Source organism: Clarias gariepinus, chromosome 18 (assembly GCF_024256425.1).
Source record: "Clarias gariepinus isolate MV-2021 ecotype Netherlands chromosome 18, CGAR_prim_01v2, whole genome shotgun sequence".
Classification (NCBI taxonomy): Eukaryota; Metazoa; Chordata; class Actinopteri; order Siluriformes; family Clariidae; genus Clarias; species Clarias gariepinus.
In genome coordinates, this window is record NC_071117.1 from 8,922,240 (window position 1) to 8,938,960 (window position 16,721).

A 16,721-nucleotide genomic window follows, 5' to 3' on the forward strand; every position below is an offset into this window, starting at 1 on the left:
AGAACGTTTCCCATGGGCTGTAAATTATATTTATATACTTACAGACATTACTAATATTTTGGTACTTTTTGAGCATTGTTTAGAGAACGGAAAAGTTATATACTGTATGTATACTATACTTTGCAACTTTTTTTATAGAAACTGAGTTATGTATGTTCTTTCAATTATAATGACTTGTACTTGAATCAAATTTTCTACAGATAATTGAACTAGAACTTTCCCAGTACTGCTTCATTAGATTCTCACCATTGGGGGTGCTGGCGGGCCGGCGCTGGACGCGTACCTCCGCGATGGCAGCGAGAATGGTACCGTTAGTGCTTCGTTTGCTCACCACGTCGATGATCCGGTCCGTGATACCTTTAACCGGAACGTGGCTCCTGTCGCCATCATCAGAAACCTGCTGGAAAACACATGCCATTTAACATCGTTTTTGACATATTAAAAAAAAAATTATAATAATTACAATAATAAAGCATTACATCTTAATAACTCATGTGGACGCGGGTGGGGCTTTGGCTTCCCTCAGTCGTTAGTTTAAATTTTATGGCTTCAGTATTTGTTTTATGTATTGTATGTAAAGTAAACAAAAAAAAAAAAACCTACAGTGATTGATCTTGGGCTTTGGTCTCGGTTTGGTTTCTCCCATCATAAATAACTATTATTATGTGTAGTTTGTTTAACAAAGAAACACAAAACTGTAATGAGCTGTTGTGTGGCCAAAATGTGTTATTTATGCAGCATAAAGAAACGACAGAACGACTCATTCTCATCATCACCATGATTATTGGCGGACAGTTTGGGTGGTAATAGCACAGGATTAATGTCAGGGGATTAGTTGTGGCATGCAATTGAGCGATTAAAGGATAAACCTGCTATTACAGGATTGACAGAAGATTCCGGATACATACAATGGCTACGTGTATTTCACTGCTGGCCGTGGCGGAAGGTTCACAGGTGATGGAGATGGAGTACTCGGAGGAGAGGTTCTTCACCACGTAGAGACTGCGTAGCTCTCTGCACACCTGCTCCACCGTCACGCCCTGACACAAACAACACATGGAAATCAGTCATGTGGAAGCAGATTTCTTACTCAGGCGACGTGAATAAGTCTCATCTCAGTTATTTTAATGAACAGGAGCAGCTAAAAATCTCACGCAAGTACTTCAGCTGGTATTAAACGCTGAAGGTGTCAGAGTTATTACATCACAAAACACACACACCAATCGTGGTTCAGTATGCAAAGCAGCTGGTAGAATGGATTTACCATGAAAAAGAAAAAAAAGAAAGGGGTGGGCTTTTAAGGTTAGAGTAAATTCTGATTGACAGCATGTGTATTTCTTCGTGAGGGCAAAAGTATTGGCAACCCATGCACTTTCTGTGTTTTTTTTTTTATCTTAAACTTCATTAAAATGTGGTTTTAAAAAAAATGGTTCTACCTAGAAATGCAAGTATCTGACACACCTCACATTCGCTCTCCTAATATTTTTCTTAGCTCTTACCTGTGGCATGACGTCCTTCGTGAAAGTGAACGTCACGTTGGCGCAGTCGCTCTCCGGGTGGCACCGGGACTGGACGGGCGTGCTCTGATCTGACCAGCACTCCCCTTGCGTGTGGCAAGGTCGCACGAAGCAATAGTCCTCACGCACCGGGATGCACGACAGACCCGCCGGACAGTCTCCGCGCCCGGCCCCGAGCGGATGGCACATCCTCGGACCGCACAGCAACTGCGATGGAAGGTAGAGAGGCGGAGAAGGATTTCGAATTAACACCAATTATGCTTCTCTCAATCATGGACACATTATCAGAAGTCATCCTTTCTGTGCCACACACTGCACCGTTTTGTCAGTTTTAAGCCTATAATGAAATCCAACAGCGCACCGCTGAAGCTTAGTATCCTAACGATCAGCCGGGAGAGGAAAGACTACCCGTCATGCAAAGTTTCTGTGAATAGCATTTCCTCAAGTCTGGTTTCTGAGAAATTTCTCTTTGGAGTTGTACATTGTACAGCACAATCTGATAATTCGGTTCAGCCTATTAAAGGAGATTTATCGCCTTTGTTTAAGTCTGTCGTTTCCAAATGAGGCGTGCTCAAAGTTTGCCAAAGACTAAAAGCTCGATCAATCAGGCCCACACTGCGGTTGTGTTGCACACCAACTAGCCTTGCACTTGGGAGCCATTTACTGAACACACATAAATCCCTGCCTCGTTTTTTTTTTTTTTTTTTTTTTGGGGGGGGGGTTATTCACACAGAAAACAGTTTGACGTCAGAAGAGAGAGCGAGGAGCCGATTCCACATTCGTGGTTTTGTTCATCCGGACGATGTTTGAGGTTAAAGTTTACAGTCAATGGAGGTTTTTTCTCTTCCAGAGCTACTCTGCCTGTTTGCAAAACGGAACTGTTATTTTCTTGTTTTTTGATTTTTTTATTCAATTTTTTCATTTTTTTACTGCTTCCATATGCTGGGTCATTACTCAGCACCCTGAACTTTACACTGTTTTTTTTTTTTAAGACCCGTCATGATGAGAACACCATTGTATGTGTGGTTCACATGAACCACACATTAATATTTAATCCTTCACTCGGTGCTCTTTGGTCCCAGACGCTGATAAAACTTCTCCTGGATAACGTTTCACGTTAACATTAGATAAGCTAAACGGTTTTGCCTAATATACAGGATGTGGGATCGCTTTGCTTTGATCTCAGCTAACGAATAAAAGAGAAAAGAGTCAATAGGTGACAGGTTGTTATAATATAAAACACACACAATCTCACAGCTGAAGCGTTAATCGTTAACCAGTGTGACCCACACGCGAATTCAGTCATCCTAAGACACATCATTCGTAAGGGAAAGTACGCCGGCTAAACTCTTAACTTCTTAAACATCATTAACGTTATACATCCTAACCTGCTGAAGTCAGATTCATTAGATGAAGCAATGAAACCACAATAATAGGTTTGTTTAGTTTATACAGGAGGTTTCTGGAAAAAAAATAAATAAAGAGAGAGGAAAAAACATTTTGGGGTTCAGAACAGAAAAAGAAAGTTTATTTATACTTTTTTATTTTTTTTTGTTTTTTGGTAATAAAAGTTTTTTTTTTAAGAAAATATTTTTTAATTTGAAAGAGAATAAGAAGCTATATTCATGATTGTATAAAAAAATGTAATAACATTTCATATGAATAGTTATAATAAAAATATCTTTTAAAAAATCTAGATATTATTATTGCTATTGCTATTATCAGCCAGTTATTAGATCGATAAATAAATTTAATAAATTAATAAATAAATATAAAATGTAATAAAATAATAAATACCTAGAATGTATTAAGCAACAAAAAAAACACTATTATTATTATTATTATTATCATTATTATTACTATTATTATTATTTTATTCCTTTGTTTAGCTGATTTATCTGTTTGTTTATTTACTTCTCTTTCAAATTTTTCAGTTTGCATGCAAATAATTTCAATATGAGCAAGAACTTTTATATATCAACTTCTACATGTTTATTGTTTTTACATCTGTAAGTTTTCCAGTAACTATAGCTAGATTTTTTGAAAGAAAAAAAAAACTAATTTTTACAAAATTTATTTAAACTTTATAACAATATAAAAAAATATTTATACTGTGTTTTCGAGCTTTAAATATTATATCTAAATTTATTTTTATCAATTTGTGGGGCTTCGGAATGTTTTAATTTATAGATGATGAATAAAAATAAAATAAATAAAATACCTAGAATGAATAAAGCAAAATTTTATTTTTTGGAGGACTTCAGTACCTTTGTGCAGTTGATCCTGCCGTTGTGACACGAGCAGGTGTTACAGTCTTTGTCCCATCTCGCCCCGTCAGCCATGTGCCGGCCGCTGTCCATGCAGGGATGTCTGATTACTGAAACCGAAACGAGTCATGTGACCATGGCTTTCGAAGGAAAGAGGAATTGTGACCAGCACTGAGCCGGTGTGTGTGTGTGTGTGTGTGTGTGTGTGTGTATTTACCTTCCTGACACTTCACTCCAGTTCTCCCGGGCGGACACAAGCAGCGGTATCCGTTAATCTCATCCACGCAGGTCGCGCCGAACGCGCACGGAGACGACTGACATTCGTTTATGTCTGCCAGAAAGATTACGATGTTGTTAATAAATCGATGATCGTTCTTGTTATCTCAGTAACTGACATAAATACTTCTGATAATAAGATACTTCAGCTAAAGCAAGCCAGCCGGTTTGATGTTATAATGTGTAATTATGATGATCCGGTGATAAATGAAGCATGTTTACATTATCACACATACAATCCCAAAAATTTTAAACTAAACTTTGGCAACATAATCAATTGTATGGGTGAAACTAGTTCGCCTACATTAGCTACAAAATCGTTCATAATATAAGGCTAACTAAAAAACTACACAGCCGTCACAGCAATGTATGAAATAACTCTAGGGAAATTAGCAATGAGATTTTGAGTTGCATCTTAATACCGTACTTGGTAATAAAAGAAACTGAACTACATGAACGCTTGTACATTTGCCTAATGCTTTTTTCCTCTTCTTCTAGCTGCATTTGGCCGAGAGCGACAGTCACTATCGATAAATCAGCACCAGCGTTAGAAACCCGAGAGTAACTAGGGCGAGTCACTCACTGATGCGACAGTCGGGTCCGGCGAAGCCCGCGGCACACTCACACCGGTACCAGTTATCTCCGTCCACACACGTCCCGCTGTTGTAACTAACAGGAGAGACAGAAAGAGAGAGAGAGAGAGAGAGAAAGAGCATGTTTGAGTTCAGAGGTCAAAGTTCACTCAGAGATAAGATCTTCGTCTCATGCAGAGTGTATGATGGTGAATCTCGATACGATCACTTCCTGAACGTCCTCGGGGTTTGTTCGGGACCGTGTGAGTGCCATGTGAAACGCGCAGACAAGAGCGAGAGAAAGTGTGTGCGTGTGTGTATGTGAGAGAGAGCTCGAGAGAGAGAAAGAGAGAAAGAAAGACAGACATAGAGGACATGGGAAAAACCTGAATAGGGTTTTATGTATTTAGCTGGAGGATATGTGTGTGTGTGTGTTTGTGTGTGTGTCGGAAATGGCTTACCATGGGTGTGGGTTGCAGTCATTTGAGTCTGTAACACAAGACAGAAAAAACAAAGTTTAATAAAAGCGATTCAATTCCCAAAAAACACCACACACACAAACACACACATACCATTGATAGACACCATGCATGCGAAGAAGAGAGAGGGAAGAGAAAAAAAAAAGAAGAAAAAAAAAAGAAAAAAAATCTCAATCGAAATGAAAGCTTTTTATGATTGTGGGGCATTTAAGGAGATGAATCATGTCACCATAGCAACAGGAAATTAAAATAAATATGATATCTTTTTCATTATGCATGCAAATGTCATTTCGAACTAGTTCGGTATGGAAATCCTGCTTTTCTAGCAATTACAGTTAACACTAACGGATGAGGGTAAAAGGTACACGCAATCCCTTGCTTATTTTAAATTAGACAAAGGACTGGAAGTGACATCATACTCTGGTTGCAGGTGAGTCCCTCCCAGCCTTCCTTGCACACGCAGGTGAAGTGGTCGCCGCTGACGACGCAAGTAGCTCCGTTCTCGCATGGGTTGGGAAGGCAGCTGCTGTTTTTCGCTAAAAACACACACATAAATATATTTATTTACAGAGATTGCATTTCATGTTAACGCCAAACGCAAAACACAAATGCGGCTAACAATTATTATTTATAAAAAAAAAAAATTTACATACCGATATTACAGCTCGTCCCTTCCCAGCCAGGCGCACATATGCATTTGAAGGAGTCTCCTTCGTCGTAGCACGTACCGCCGTTGTTACACGTCGTCTCGTCGCACTGGCTCTCGCCTGAGAACGCGAGATTCGCACAAAAAAAGCCCAAATCTTAGTCCAAGTTCTACTGATCACAGAGGTGCAAACTTGTGCTACTTCTCATTACGTATTGCAAAATCAAAAATATCACGTTTCACAATTCGTACAGATCCGTAATCCGCAGTGACGTGGAGATAAGGTTGTCTGCAATTACAGTTCTAATTTGCTGGTTAATCCCTAAAACCCCAGGATCATGAACTGCTAACACTACGTTTTGCTCCTTCTTTATTTATTCAATTTTTGGAACTAGACTTGATTAGTATATTTTGTATACTCAGTTTGCAATGCTCAGTTTGTCCAAGCTAAACCGTGATTTTAGAAAGTAATGTAAAAAAAAAAATTCATAATACTGAGAAACAGCCACTATTGTTCAAAAAGACAGTACAAAAGAGGGCGGTGCTTACGTGAGTGACAGGTCTTTCCTTTCCAGCCGTTTTTGCACTCGCAGTAGAAGTCGTTGACCAGATCGCGACACACACCGCGATCGTGGCATGGGTTTGTACTGCAGTCGTCGATATCTAAATAATAATGACAACCAAAAAAAAATTTTTTTTGGTTTGCATCCTATAACATCTTTATTTATTATCGATACTCCTATTAGTTGTGGTGAACATCATGACAGGTAGCCATCGCTGTACAAGTGCTACAAGTCTCTGTAGTCAGTGTGGTATTAACAGTGTTAGAGCCACATTCCTTTCAATGGTCTGAAAGAACATGTTCTAACTGATTGTTTTTTTTTTTTTAATCATCATTTTAAAGATGAGACATGAGGACATGTGCTTACTAGTTTCGCAGTCGGGTCCCTCCCAGCCATCAGCGCAGATACACTGGTACACGTTTACTTTATCAATACATGTCCCGCCGTTACCACATGGGCTGCTCTCGCAGTCATTAATGTCTAAAACAGACAAATAGAGAGAGACAGAGAGAGGGAGAGAATGTGTTAATAAACATACTATTAGTCACAGGGTGCCATTACTTTCACAATCAAGACATATATTCAAATTAATTAAATATACGAACCATAAACCTGACACCTGTTCTCTGGAAAACTGTTATTGCGTAGGGCTTATTTGCATATTCTGACATGATTGGCTCTTGTGTTTGGTGACACGATAAAACGATCATGTCGCACTTACTCTCATGACAGTAGGTTCCAGTAAAGCCCTCCTGACACTCGCAGCTGAAATGACCGCCGGCCAGGCTGCGGCACTGACCGTGCGGGCCGCACACATTGGATGAGATGTAGCGCACGTTCCCTGGCGTGCTATTCGAAACCACGGCAACCGTACAGCTGTCGATCACTGCGGGATAGAAACAAAGAGGCGGGGTTAGCAAGGTCAGACCGGGGTGCTCTCTCTGGCAACAAATCAAGGGGAAATTCCAACACGAGCCTCTCCCTGTTTTAAATATAATTTTTTTAGAGACCTATTATCTCTCTTGTGCTCTCTTTCAAACCCTCGGAGCGTGCACAACCCTGTATTAGAACACACCCAAGATCCTGACAGTTCTCGTAACGGTTCAGATAGCAACGTGCTAAGACTTAGCATAGCCGCCACCTAGTCTGCTTCTGCACCCCCACCCCGGTAAAGTAGCTAAGCTCAAAAGTGTAACGCAATATTAAATATTCCCACAGGTGCCGCAGCCCTCGGGGAGCAATGGAGATGCGTTAGAAATGGCTAACTTCTCTCAATGATACAATGGAACGGCGCCAACAGGATTAAAATATCCCGGTTCATGGCCGAGTGCCGTCATTAAAACCTCATAACATTCATAAATGACATGTTTCAGATATGTGAGAAATGTGATATGACACAATATCAGGGCAAAGCACAAGCTTCTGGGATATTTTAAGCCTGTGGAAATGTCAATGTCATTGTTTCTTTATATAATCCTCTGGTACACTAATGCACTTATATGCACCAGTGTAGAGAGACAGATAAATAGATATACTTTATTGATCCCGTGAGGGAAATTATTGGATACAAGTAGTCACTAGTGCTTGGATATCATCAAGGTATAAAGTTTTTCCCAGCACGCCGGAGCCATGCCTGCTTCACGTCTAAAACGCTGGCCTCTGAGAAACTCCTTTAATGGCCCTTTCCTTTAAAGGGGTAAAATGGCTTGGCTTAATCACCAAAGGCGTTCTGTTTTTGGAGGAATACACAAGCTCATACTAAACACCGCACCACTTGCTCATACAGTCCTGACCTCGCTCCAAGCCATTTCCACTCGTTTGAGCCATTAAGGGAGCTCCTGGGAGGCCAGCGTTCAATCAAGCAGGCAGTCCTTTAATGGCTCTGGTGTACTGAGAAAACGTTCCACCTTGGTGGTATCCAAGCACTAATGAAACACTGGGATAAGTGCATTAGTGTAAAAGGGGATCATATAAAAAAAATAAAGGTAGTGAAATGTCCCGGTTTGTCTTGAACACGCCATGTACAAAAAGCAAAGAATTCCAAATAAATAAAAGACAAAAATACGGCTTTTGATGGAAATCAATTACATTTACATTCAAAGCGACAACCTGTGTGTGCACATTTTTTTAAATCTCTTTTAACAAAAGGATTTTGTTTACGTTCTTCACTTCTTTTATTGGTTGTTATAAAAACTCAGGCGTTCATGACTTCGTCATCTTTTTTGTTACACCAACTGTAAAACGCGTAGACCATTATAACCGACAACATAAACACGTTTTGCAATGATGTTACATAACCTTTAATGTGTGTTTATGTCTTTCTCTGTTAAGATCAAACATGCAGACTCATACATACAGTATATTAAAACTTTACACAAAACTAGATCTTGCATAAAAGAGAAATAAAAGTATTTTATTATCACAATATAACAAGAACTAAAGTGATAACTGAAAGATAATAGTAACACTAGAGCTCTATGCATACTTAAACAAATATAATAGCTGTGCACACATATGCACGCGTGAGCAAGTGAATGAACAATTACCTTCGCAGGGTGTGGTGCGACAGTGGTCTTTGAGATGGGAGCAGTTCTTGCCCTCGTAATCCTCAGAACATTTACAGTAGTAATCCGTCTCTAGGTTAAAACACGGCGCACCGTTCTGACATGGATTTCCCTCGCAGTAGTCGATATCCAACTAGACAATGCAAAAAAAAAAAAAACACAGAACAACCATGAGTTATCGGTTCATTCCATAATCACTAACAGGGCTTATGTTTTAGACCACATTAGGTAACATAAATAAATTCAGACTACCTTAAATTCAGCTAAATTACCTCAGAACAATGTAAAGAAACCTAGTAAAACTAGGGGAAAAAAATAGCACCAGGCTAACTAATTAGATCAGAAACATAGCAAGCCTAAGACATTACCTCAGAATAGTCAACAAGCTAACTAGTTGATGAAATGCTGCTAATGTTTTACAACAGTATATTGTGAGAAACAGACACAATATTGTTCTGAAACATAGCAAAGCTAACCCTTATTAAAGTGAAGAAAAATTATCTAGAAAACCATATCCAGAATAATACATCACCTCACAAGGCGGCTACCTCAATATAAACAACATAAACATGTTTAGCCAAACGAGTTACCTCAAAATATGCAAGAAAAACAACAAAAACTATGGTTTAAATACAAAGTAAGCTAAGGAAACATAGCCAAGTCACTGAAGGAAACTAATAAAATAAGGTTTTAACTCATTTAAAGCTAGAGAAATATAGTGGGGTTACAAGTGAAACAGCTAAACTAAATTAGCATACAGTAAGCAAGAGAAACATATTGTACAAGCTAATGATTTACCACAAGTGAAACAGCTAAGTTAGCATATGGAAAGCTGGAGAAACATTTTAGGATGTAGGATGGAGTTTAATGAGCTACCTCAAAACAAACAGAAACAAGCTAAGGTTTTAACACATGTTAAGCTAGAGAAATATAGCAATGTTACCTTCAAGTCAAACAAATAAACTAACATACAGTAAGTTAGAAAAAAATATGAGGTTAATGGGTTACCTCAAGTTACAGAGCTAAACTAAATCATCATACAGTAAGTTACAGAAAAATAGAGGGGGTAATGAGTTACCTAAAGAGAAGCTAATACACTAAGGTTTTAACACATTTTAAGCTAGAGACACATCAAGTAAAACAACAAATTTAAATTAGCAGTAATTTACAGTAAGCTAGAGAAACATATCCGGGCTAATGAGTTACCTAAAAAGAAACCGCTAGACTAAGTTATCCCACATTAAGCTAGAAAAACAGTGCCAGGTTAACGTAGTTTCCCAGCACATCAAAATTATTTACACAGAATGAAGAGCTAATGTATTATCCACTCAAACTGGCTAAGCTAGCATATGTCTAAAAAGAAAGCAAACAGCAGTTAATGTTAAGCAGTGACATGAACAGACTTGACTGTGTTTTGGTGGAGGAATATGGCTGGGGTGTGGCGGGGAGACGATAACAGCTCACAGCTGTAGAGAAACGATGTTTGTGGTTGCAGCGAGCCGAAGGGAGCTATATAAGCTAATCTAAACGTCACAAAAGATATTAGGTTGCGGTGAGAAAGTGACGATGATGAATTTGCAAAAAGGTTCAAACGACAGAGGCAAGTTTAAAACACGCATCGGACCCGAGGAATGCCGTGGGCGATATGGGTGTGTGCTCACCCAAGTTTCACTCACCTGGCACAGGTTTCCAGAGAACCCAGGCAGGCACAGGCACTGGAAGCCGTTGACATCATCGCGGCACTGGCCCTTGTTCAGACAGGGCTGACTGGCACACTCGTCAATATCCTTCTCGCAATGATCGCCTGTGAATCCCGGCGCACACACACACTTGTACCCATTCACCAGGTCCTAAAAAGACACAGAAAGTGTTTAATTGCCGCCAGAACAGGCTGGCTACACCTGGCACAGCGTAAGGTTATTAACGCTAGTTTTATCTATATATTTGACGTTAGCACCCTAAAGGTATTACAGTCATATCCTAATATGGTTGTTTTGTAAGTGATTACATTGGCTTTAAAACTTTTTTAAAACAAACTGTCAAGCTCTTTGATAAGATCTACAGATTCCATGTTATTACAAACATAACAAGCTAGCATAACTTTGCATGACGTGGCATGGCCAAGTTACCATTATGACAAGACAAATAAGCTACAGAAAGAATTATTTTGCTTGCAAGAATCTTACAATTTTCAAACACCAAGTTTGTTCATCGCTAACTACTGTACACTCCAAAATCAACATAGCCTGTGTTGTTATATTTTGCCCAACATGCACACTGAATACAACTCTACAAACTATACAGATTCTGAGTTTTCCCTAAATGACCAGATGACATGACTAATGTGACAAATGTGTTACCTTACTATAAAAAATGAGACAGATAAGTTAGCATAGGGTAAACTAGCTAAATTAATGTAGCAGAAACATTCGCAGAAAGTAAGGTAGTAAAAGACTTTTTTGTTCACAAAAAGAGAAATAAATGAGCGTTTTTTTTTCATTTTAAATGCAAAACTTTTACATCACTGCTAGCATAACAGAACACAATGAGCGCTAATCGCAATGTTTGCTTTTGTTAATTTTGCAGATTAGCATAGGTTTGTTGTTAAACGCGTTTTTTTTGGATTCGGCTTATCTTCGCTGCAGCCGATTCCGTTTGTGGAAGAAAAGGGTCAGTGAGGTAAAAGACGGAGAAAAGAAAGAATGAGCGAGGGAGAGAAGGGAGGTGTGGGCACAAAGGGGAGGAGGATAGATGGAAGAATAAAGGCACTCTCTCTCTTTCTCTCTCCCTTTCTCTCTGGCAGGAGACAGGAATGTTTATGGAAATCTGATCTACTGTGTTCATCCAGCCTTCCTCCCACCCGCACTCTTTCTTTCCCTCTCTCTCCCTCCACTTTTTTTCATCCCAGATGGCTTTCTTTCCCTCCTGTCCTTTCTCCAAGGAATGACTCAGCAGTCACTATTTTTGAAAAAAAAAAAAGAGATGGAGAGAGGTGATAGGAGAAGGAAAAAAAGTCAAAGCCCATGCCAAGGATTTGACGAAAGACCCCCAAACTTTGACAAGGCATTTTGGTGGGTACAAAATACCACACACACACACATACACACACACACGCAGACCTACCTTACAAGATCCTCCGTTCAGACATTGCCCTTGGCAGTCGTTGACATCTGCGAATAATAACAATAAAAAAACACAAAGAAAAACAATAATTAATAAGAATAGCGGGTCTCAGCGGTGACTCAAAGCAAACAGCCGCGGGCTCTTAGTGTTATCGAAGCAGTTCGTGATAAGCCAGATCTCCAGAGCTTTTCCTCTGATAAGGATCAGGAGGAAACCGTGTGAGAGGGAAAGCGGGTGAGTCGCAGCGCTGGCAGCAGTGTTGAAGTTGGACGCTAATCGCTAACAGTTCGCTAATGGGCACTGATAAGACATCGTACAAATGCCATTTATCAGAGTGACTAAGCCTGCACTCGATCTGGATAATAACATGATAACACACTTCCAACCTTAATATTTTAATTGGCCTGAAATTTTAGACAAGCGTGAACATGATCATCATGGCGCTGTCACGTGAACGTCTGATTGTCTCGCTTTCCCACCGGCCTGATTACAGGATTGCAGCTCTAATCAAAAAGCCTTTGGGATTGTCATGCACACCTGTTAGCAAGCTAGCCTGCTAACGCTTCCAAATAATCCGTCCAAGAAAGAGAAAGGAAGAAGGGAGTTAGTGAGTAAATGAGTGAGTATGTAAATTAAGAAAGAAAGAAAGAAAGAAAGAAAGAACAGAGAAAGTAAAAAAGAAAAGTTAGGCATGATGAAAAAGAGGAAGAAGAATATTAAGGAGAAAAATAGCAATATAAGGAAAATAAACCAAGTAATAAAAACATACAAAAAACAAGAAAGAGAAAAAAAAACTTAAAGCAGAAGCTATGTCATACAGAAACATATGAAAAGAAAAAACAAGTTGGGAGAAGTAAGACAAAAGAATTTAGAGAGAGTTATACAAGAACACCTTTTAAAGTTACACAAGAAATAAAAAAAATCTAGAAAGAAAATAGCGTAAAAGAATTAGAGAAGGGATTAGAAAAGAAAGAAGAAAAAGTTTTAAAAAAGACAATAATCATAAAAAGAAATACAAAGTCCCAAAAGAAAGTAAGCAAGAAAAAAAGAAAGAAAAGAAAAGCAAGACAACACAAGGAAGAATGAAATGTGAGAAAACAGAAAACAAAGCAAATATAAAGGGGACAAAAAGTGATATTAAAAAAGAGATAAAGAAGCCAACGCAGAGCCAGGTGTGCAGGACTGAGAGCTTGGTGACGTGACTTTAAATGAACGGCGGTGGAGGAGACGAGAGACGGAGGTGACGTGTCGCTTGTCCTGGACCTACTTACTGATGTCACAGTTGGGTCCAGTCCAGCCGGGGAGACACTCGCAGAAGTATCCACCAATCAGGTTGCGGCAGAGGTGGGCGTTCACACACGGGTTCTCGGCACACTCATCTGCATCTGCAGAGCCAGAGAGAGACATCAGTACTCTGTGTGTGTGTGTGTGTGTGTATGTGTATGTGTCACAAAAAGGGAAACAAACATGGATTTTAGACAAGCTTGATAATGAGAGAAAGAGAAACAGACAGAGAGACTCAGAGACAGATAAATAAGATAAAAAGACACAGAGATGAGAAACAGAGAAAGGGAGACGTAGAAAGTTCAGAGAGAGATGGAGAAAGAGTCACAGACAGCTAGACTAAGACCAAAGGCAGAAAGAGATGAGAAAGGCAGAGAGGAAAATGAGAAACAGACAGATAGATAGAGTTGGAGGGAGATAGACAGAGATAGTCAGATAGAGAAAGAAGCAGAAACAGAGATAGATAGAGAGCAAGAGTGACAGACAGACAGATGAAAAGATAAACCGAGAGAGAGGAATAGATAAACAGTGACAGGACAGACAATCAGAGTGACAGACAGGAAAAGAGATAAGAAAAAGAGAGAGGGAAAAAAATTGAGTTTGAGCAAGAGGCAGAGAAATTAAAGACGAAGAGAGAGAGAGAGAGAGGAAGGTAGACAGACAGACTGAGAAAGACAGAGTGATAGTTACACAAAAAAAAGATGAGAGACAAAGAAACAGACAGATAGACAAAGAGAAAGGCACTGACCGATGAGACAGGTTTTGCCGATCCACTGCGCAGGACACTTGCACTTGAAACTGTTGACGAGGTCCATACACGTCCCTCCGTGGTGACACGGGTTAGGACTGCAGTCGTCTTTGTCTGAGGGAGGGGACACAGTGTTATACACTCACTCACACACACACACACAGGGAGTGTGTGTTATCTCTGGGTGCATGTCCCACACATATACACAAGCACCACAAATGCTGGCTCTGCTCCGTCTGCTCTGAGCCTTGGGCCTGCGCTCGCTTACAACCCTCAACTGACCCGTGTCTGGATTACGTCCCGTCTCACGGCTGCTCCAGCTCTCCCACAACCCACTCAGGACATACACTGCTTCTTCCCTTTTAAAGTGACAGAGTCCCTCATCCACAACTGGTCTTAGCTTTCTCCATCTCTCTACACTAATCTCACTGTATGACACTCGGCTTTAAAATCTGCAACTTAACAAGCAGTTTGTTTCTGTCTTTTTTTTTTTAGCGGTTTCTTCACGGTAACTTGTTAGGAGAACATTTTAGCCCAACAGGAAAACAAAAAACAAAAATAAGGAGAGGATTTTATAAGTTTGTCATTTTTTTTTTCTCAGTGTGATATGTGTACATAGAGTATAATAGGAATGATAGAAAAACTGACAGGAACGGAAATGGGGAAGAAATATTGACTCAAAGAGGGAAATTTATTAGATCCATTTTTATTTGCTTATCTATCTATCTATCTATCTATCTATCTATCTATCTATCTATCTAATGTTTAGTATAAAGGCATTTAAACCTATTTTTCATTGTTTATGAGTTGGACATCTTACTCTGCAAGCACACACACACACACACACACACACCCCCCTAGAACTCACTGATGGCACAGGATGGACCGGTCCACCCCGGAGCACACTGGCACTCGAAGCCCTGATTGCTCTCCATACAGCGTCCCCCGTTCAGACACGGCTCCGACAGACAGGCGTTATCCGCTACAGGGAGAGAGAGAGAAAGAGAGAGAGAGAGAAGGGGAGAGAGAGAGAGATGTTGTTTAACAGTTCGGATGTTCTGGAGCAGAGGGAGAGGTCCTGACTCTGGGTTTTCCCCTTTCAATAGCTCCCTCCCTTCCTCTCACCCTCCGTCTTCTCCGTCTCTCCCTCCCTATTTTCTCTCTCTTTATCTGATGCAGCTAGCGGACTGGAAAGCCCCTTTGGCCTTTCTCACACCGACACAGACAGACAGACAGACAGACACAGATAATGAGAGACTGATGGAAAGTGATAAATGAAAAGCAAAAAAAAAAAAAGTCATGAAAAGACAAGTGGAAAAAAATGATCTTACAAAAAGAAAAAGGTTTTTAAAAAAGAATCTGGGAAAAAATAAAACATTTAAATAAAACATTAAAAAATGTTTAAGAAATGGAAAAAAAACTGAGAAGGATAGCGAGAAAAGTCAAGAAATATGAAAGAAAAAAAGAAAAAAACAATTGGAACCAGAGGGGAAAAAAGACAAAAGACTAGAAAAGAAAAGCTGATACAGCGTACATGGAGTGTCCAATGTTGAAACAGTATGTACACACACACACACACACACACACACACACACACACACGGAGGGAATAAGGGCAGAAGGAGCCCCACACGTTGGAACACATTCATCTGCCCATATCAATTAATGCAAACTGCATTTTTTGGCTTGGAGACTGTGTGCGTGCGTGTGTGTGTGTGTGTGTGTGTGTGTGTGTGTGTGTGTGTGTGTGTGTGAGCGTGTATATATGTGTGTGTGTTCAGCATGGCTGGGACCCCCATGTTCTCCTGTACTCCTCCTTGTTTCCCCTTCCTCGCTCAGTCACTCACTGGAGGTCTGATGCTGGTGGCAAAACAGAAATGACAGACAGAAGGTAGGAGGAAACGAGACAGAGGTTTAAAAAAAGAGAAGAAAAAAAATTACGGGCAGAAGAAGAGGAAAAAGAAGATCTCTCCGAACAAAATTAAGGAGGAGTCGTCATTCCTTCCTATGTTTTCTCTCTTCTCATGCAGGGTCTTCTTCCAGCTGACCCTAAACACCAGAGTCCATTAATCAGCATCACCCACACTACATTACCCACAATGACCCGGGGCCTGCGGGGAACTACACTACCCACAAGAACCACACCACCCTGCCCTTAACGAGCCTCCGGTTGCCTAACAATAATGAACAGCGAGTTCATTCTCTAAAAAGCAGACCGACCGTGAAAGAAAGAAAGAAAGAGAGAGAGAGAGAGAAAGATACACAATACACTGTGTTACAAGCTGAAAACATAATACGTGCCTTGTAAGCCAAGAGAGCAGCGTTGCTAGGCAACAAGCTAGCTAAAATGGCTGAGGTACAGTCAATTTTAATCTAGTTGTCCTGGACAATGTAAAGACACAGCGACCTCGAAAATGAGGCAAATTTGTTCTTAAGATCGACATTTATCTCAAATGTGTTGTCATGTCTCTGTGTAAAGACTCCAGTTTGGGTAAAACTCTGCCGTTATTAAACTTGGTGACAAATTAAAGCAGATTTGCTTCACACAAGATTTCTGTTAGAGGTTTATTTCAGCAAAAGAAAGTAGATTTTATTTAATCCTCTAATAAAAAATGTAAACAAACAAAAATTTAACCTGTCCTTTCTCCTTTCTGAGGTAAATCATCCTTAGTTTTCTTTAAAT

At 39.9% G+C, this 16,721-nt stretch overlaps 1 protein-coding gene across 3 annotated transcripts in view; it reads right to left on the reverse strand.

The window, feature by feature from the left end:
* The window catches only part of jag1a (jagged canonical Notch ligand 1a), a 33,794-nt gene that overhangs the window by 2,919 nt on the left and 14,154 nt on the right, over window positions 1-16,721 (reverse strand). For 2 of the 3 annotated variants that reach the window (XM_053476914.1, XM_053476912.1), the window contains exons 8-25: window positions 14,908-15,021; window positions 14,040-14,153; window positions 13,279-13,392; window positions 12,008-12,054; window positions 10,561-10,734; window positions 8,867-9,017; window positions 7,042-7,206; window positions 6,687-6,800; window positions 6,307-6,420; window positions 5,765-5,878; window positions 5,531-5,647; window positions 5,094-5,121; window positions 4,644-4,729; window positions 4,002-4,115; window positions 3,785-3,894; window positions 1,500-1,724; window positions 909-1,040; window positions 247-400 (exon numbers count right to left, since the gene is read on the reverse strand). In XM_053476914.1, the coding sequence (XP_053332889.1) occupies window positions 247-400; window positions 909-1,040; window positions 1,500-1,724; window positions 3,785-3,894; window positions 4,002-4,115; window positions 4,644-4,729; window positions 5,094-5,121; window positions 5,531-5,647; window positions 5,765-5,878; window positions 6,307-6,420; window positions 6,687-6,800; window positions 7,042-7,206; window positions 8,867-9,017; window positions 10,561-10,734; window positions 12,008-12,054; window positions 13,279-13,392; window positions 14,040-14,153; window positions 14,908-15,021 (2,187 nt within the window). The remainder of the gene's footprint in view (window positions 1-246; window positions 401-908; window positions 1,041-1,499; window positions 1,725-3,784; window positions 3,895-4,001; window positions 4,116-4,643; window positions 4,730-5,093; window positions 5,122-5,530; window positions 5,648-5,764; window positions 5,879-6,306; window positions 6,421-6,686; window positions 6,801-7,041; window positions 7,207-8,866; window positions 9,018-10,560; window positions 10,735-12,007; window positions 12,055-13,278; window positions 13,393-14,039; window positions 14,154-14,907; window positions 15,022-16,721) is intronic. The other variant, XM_053476913.1, reaches the window with a different exon arrangement.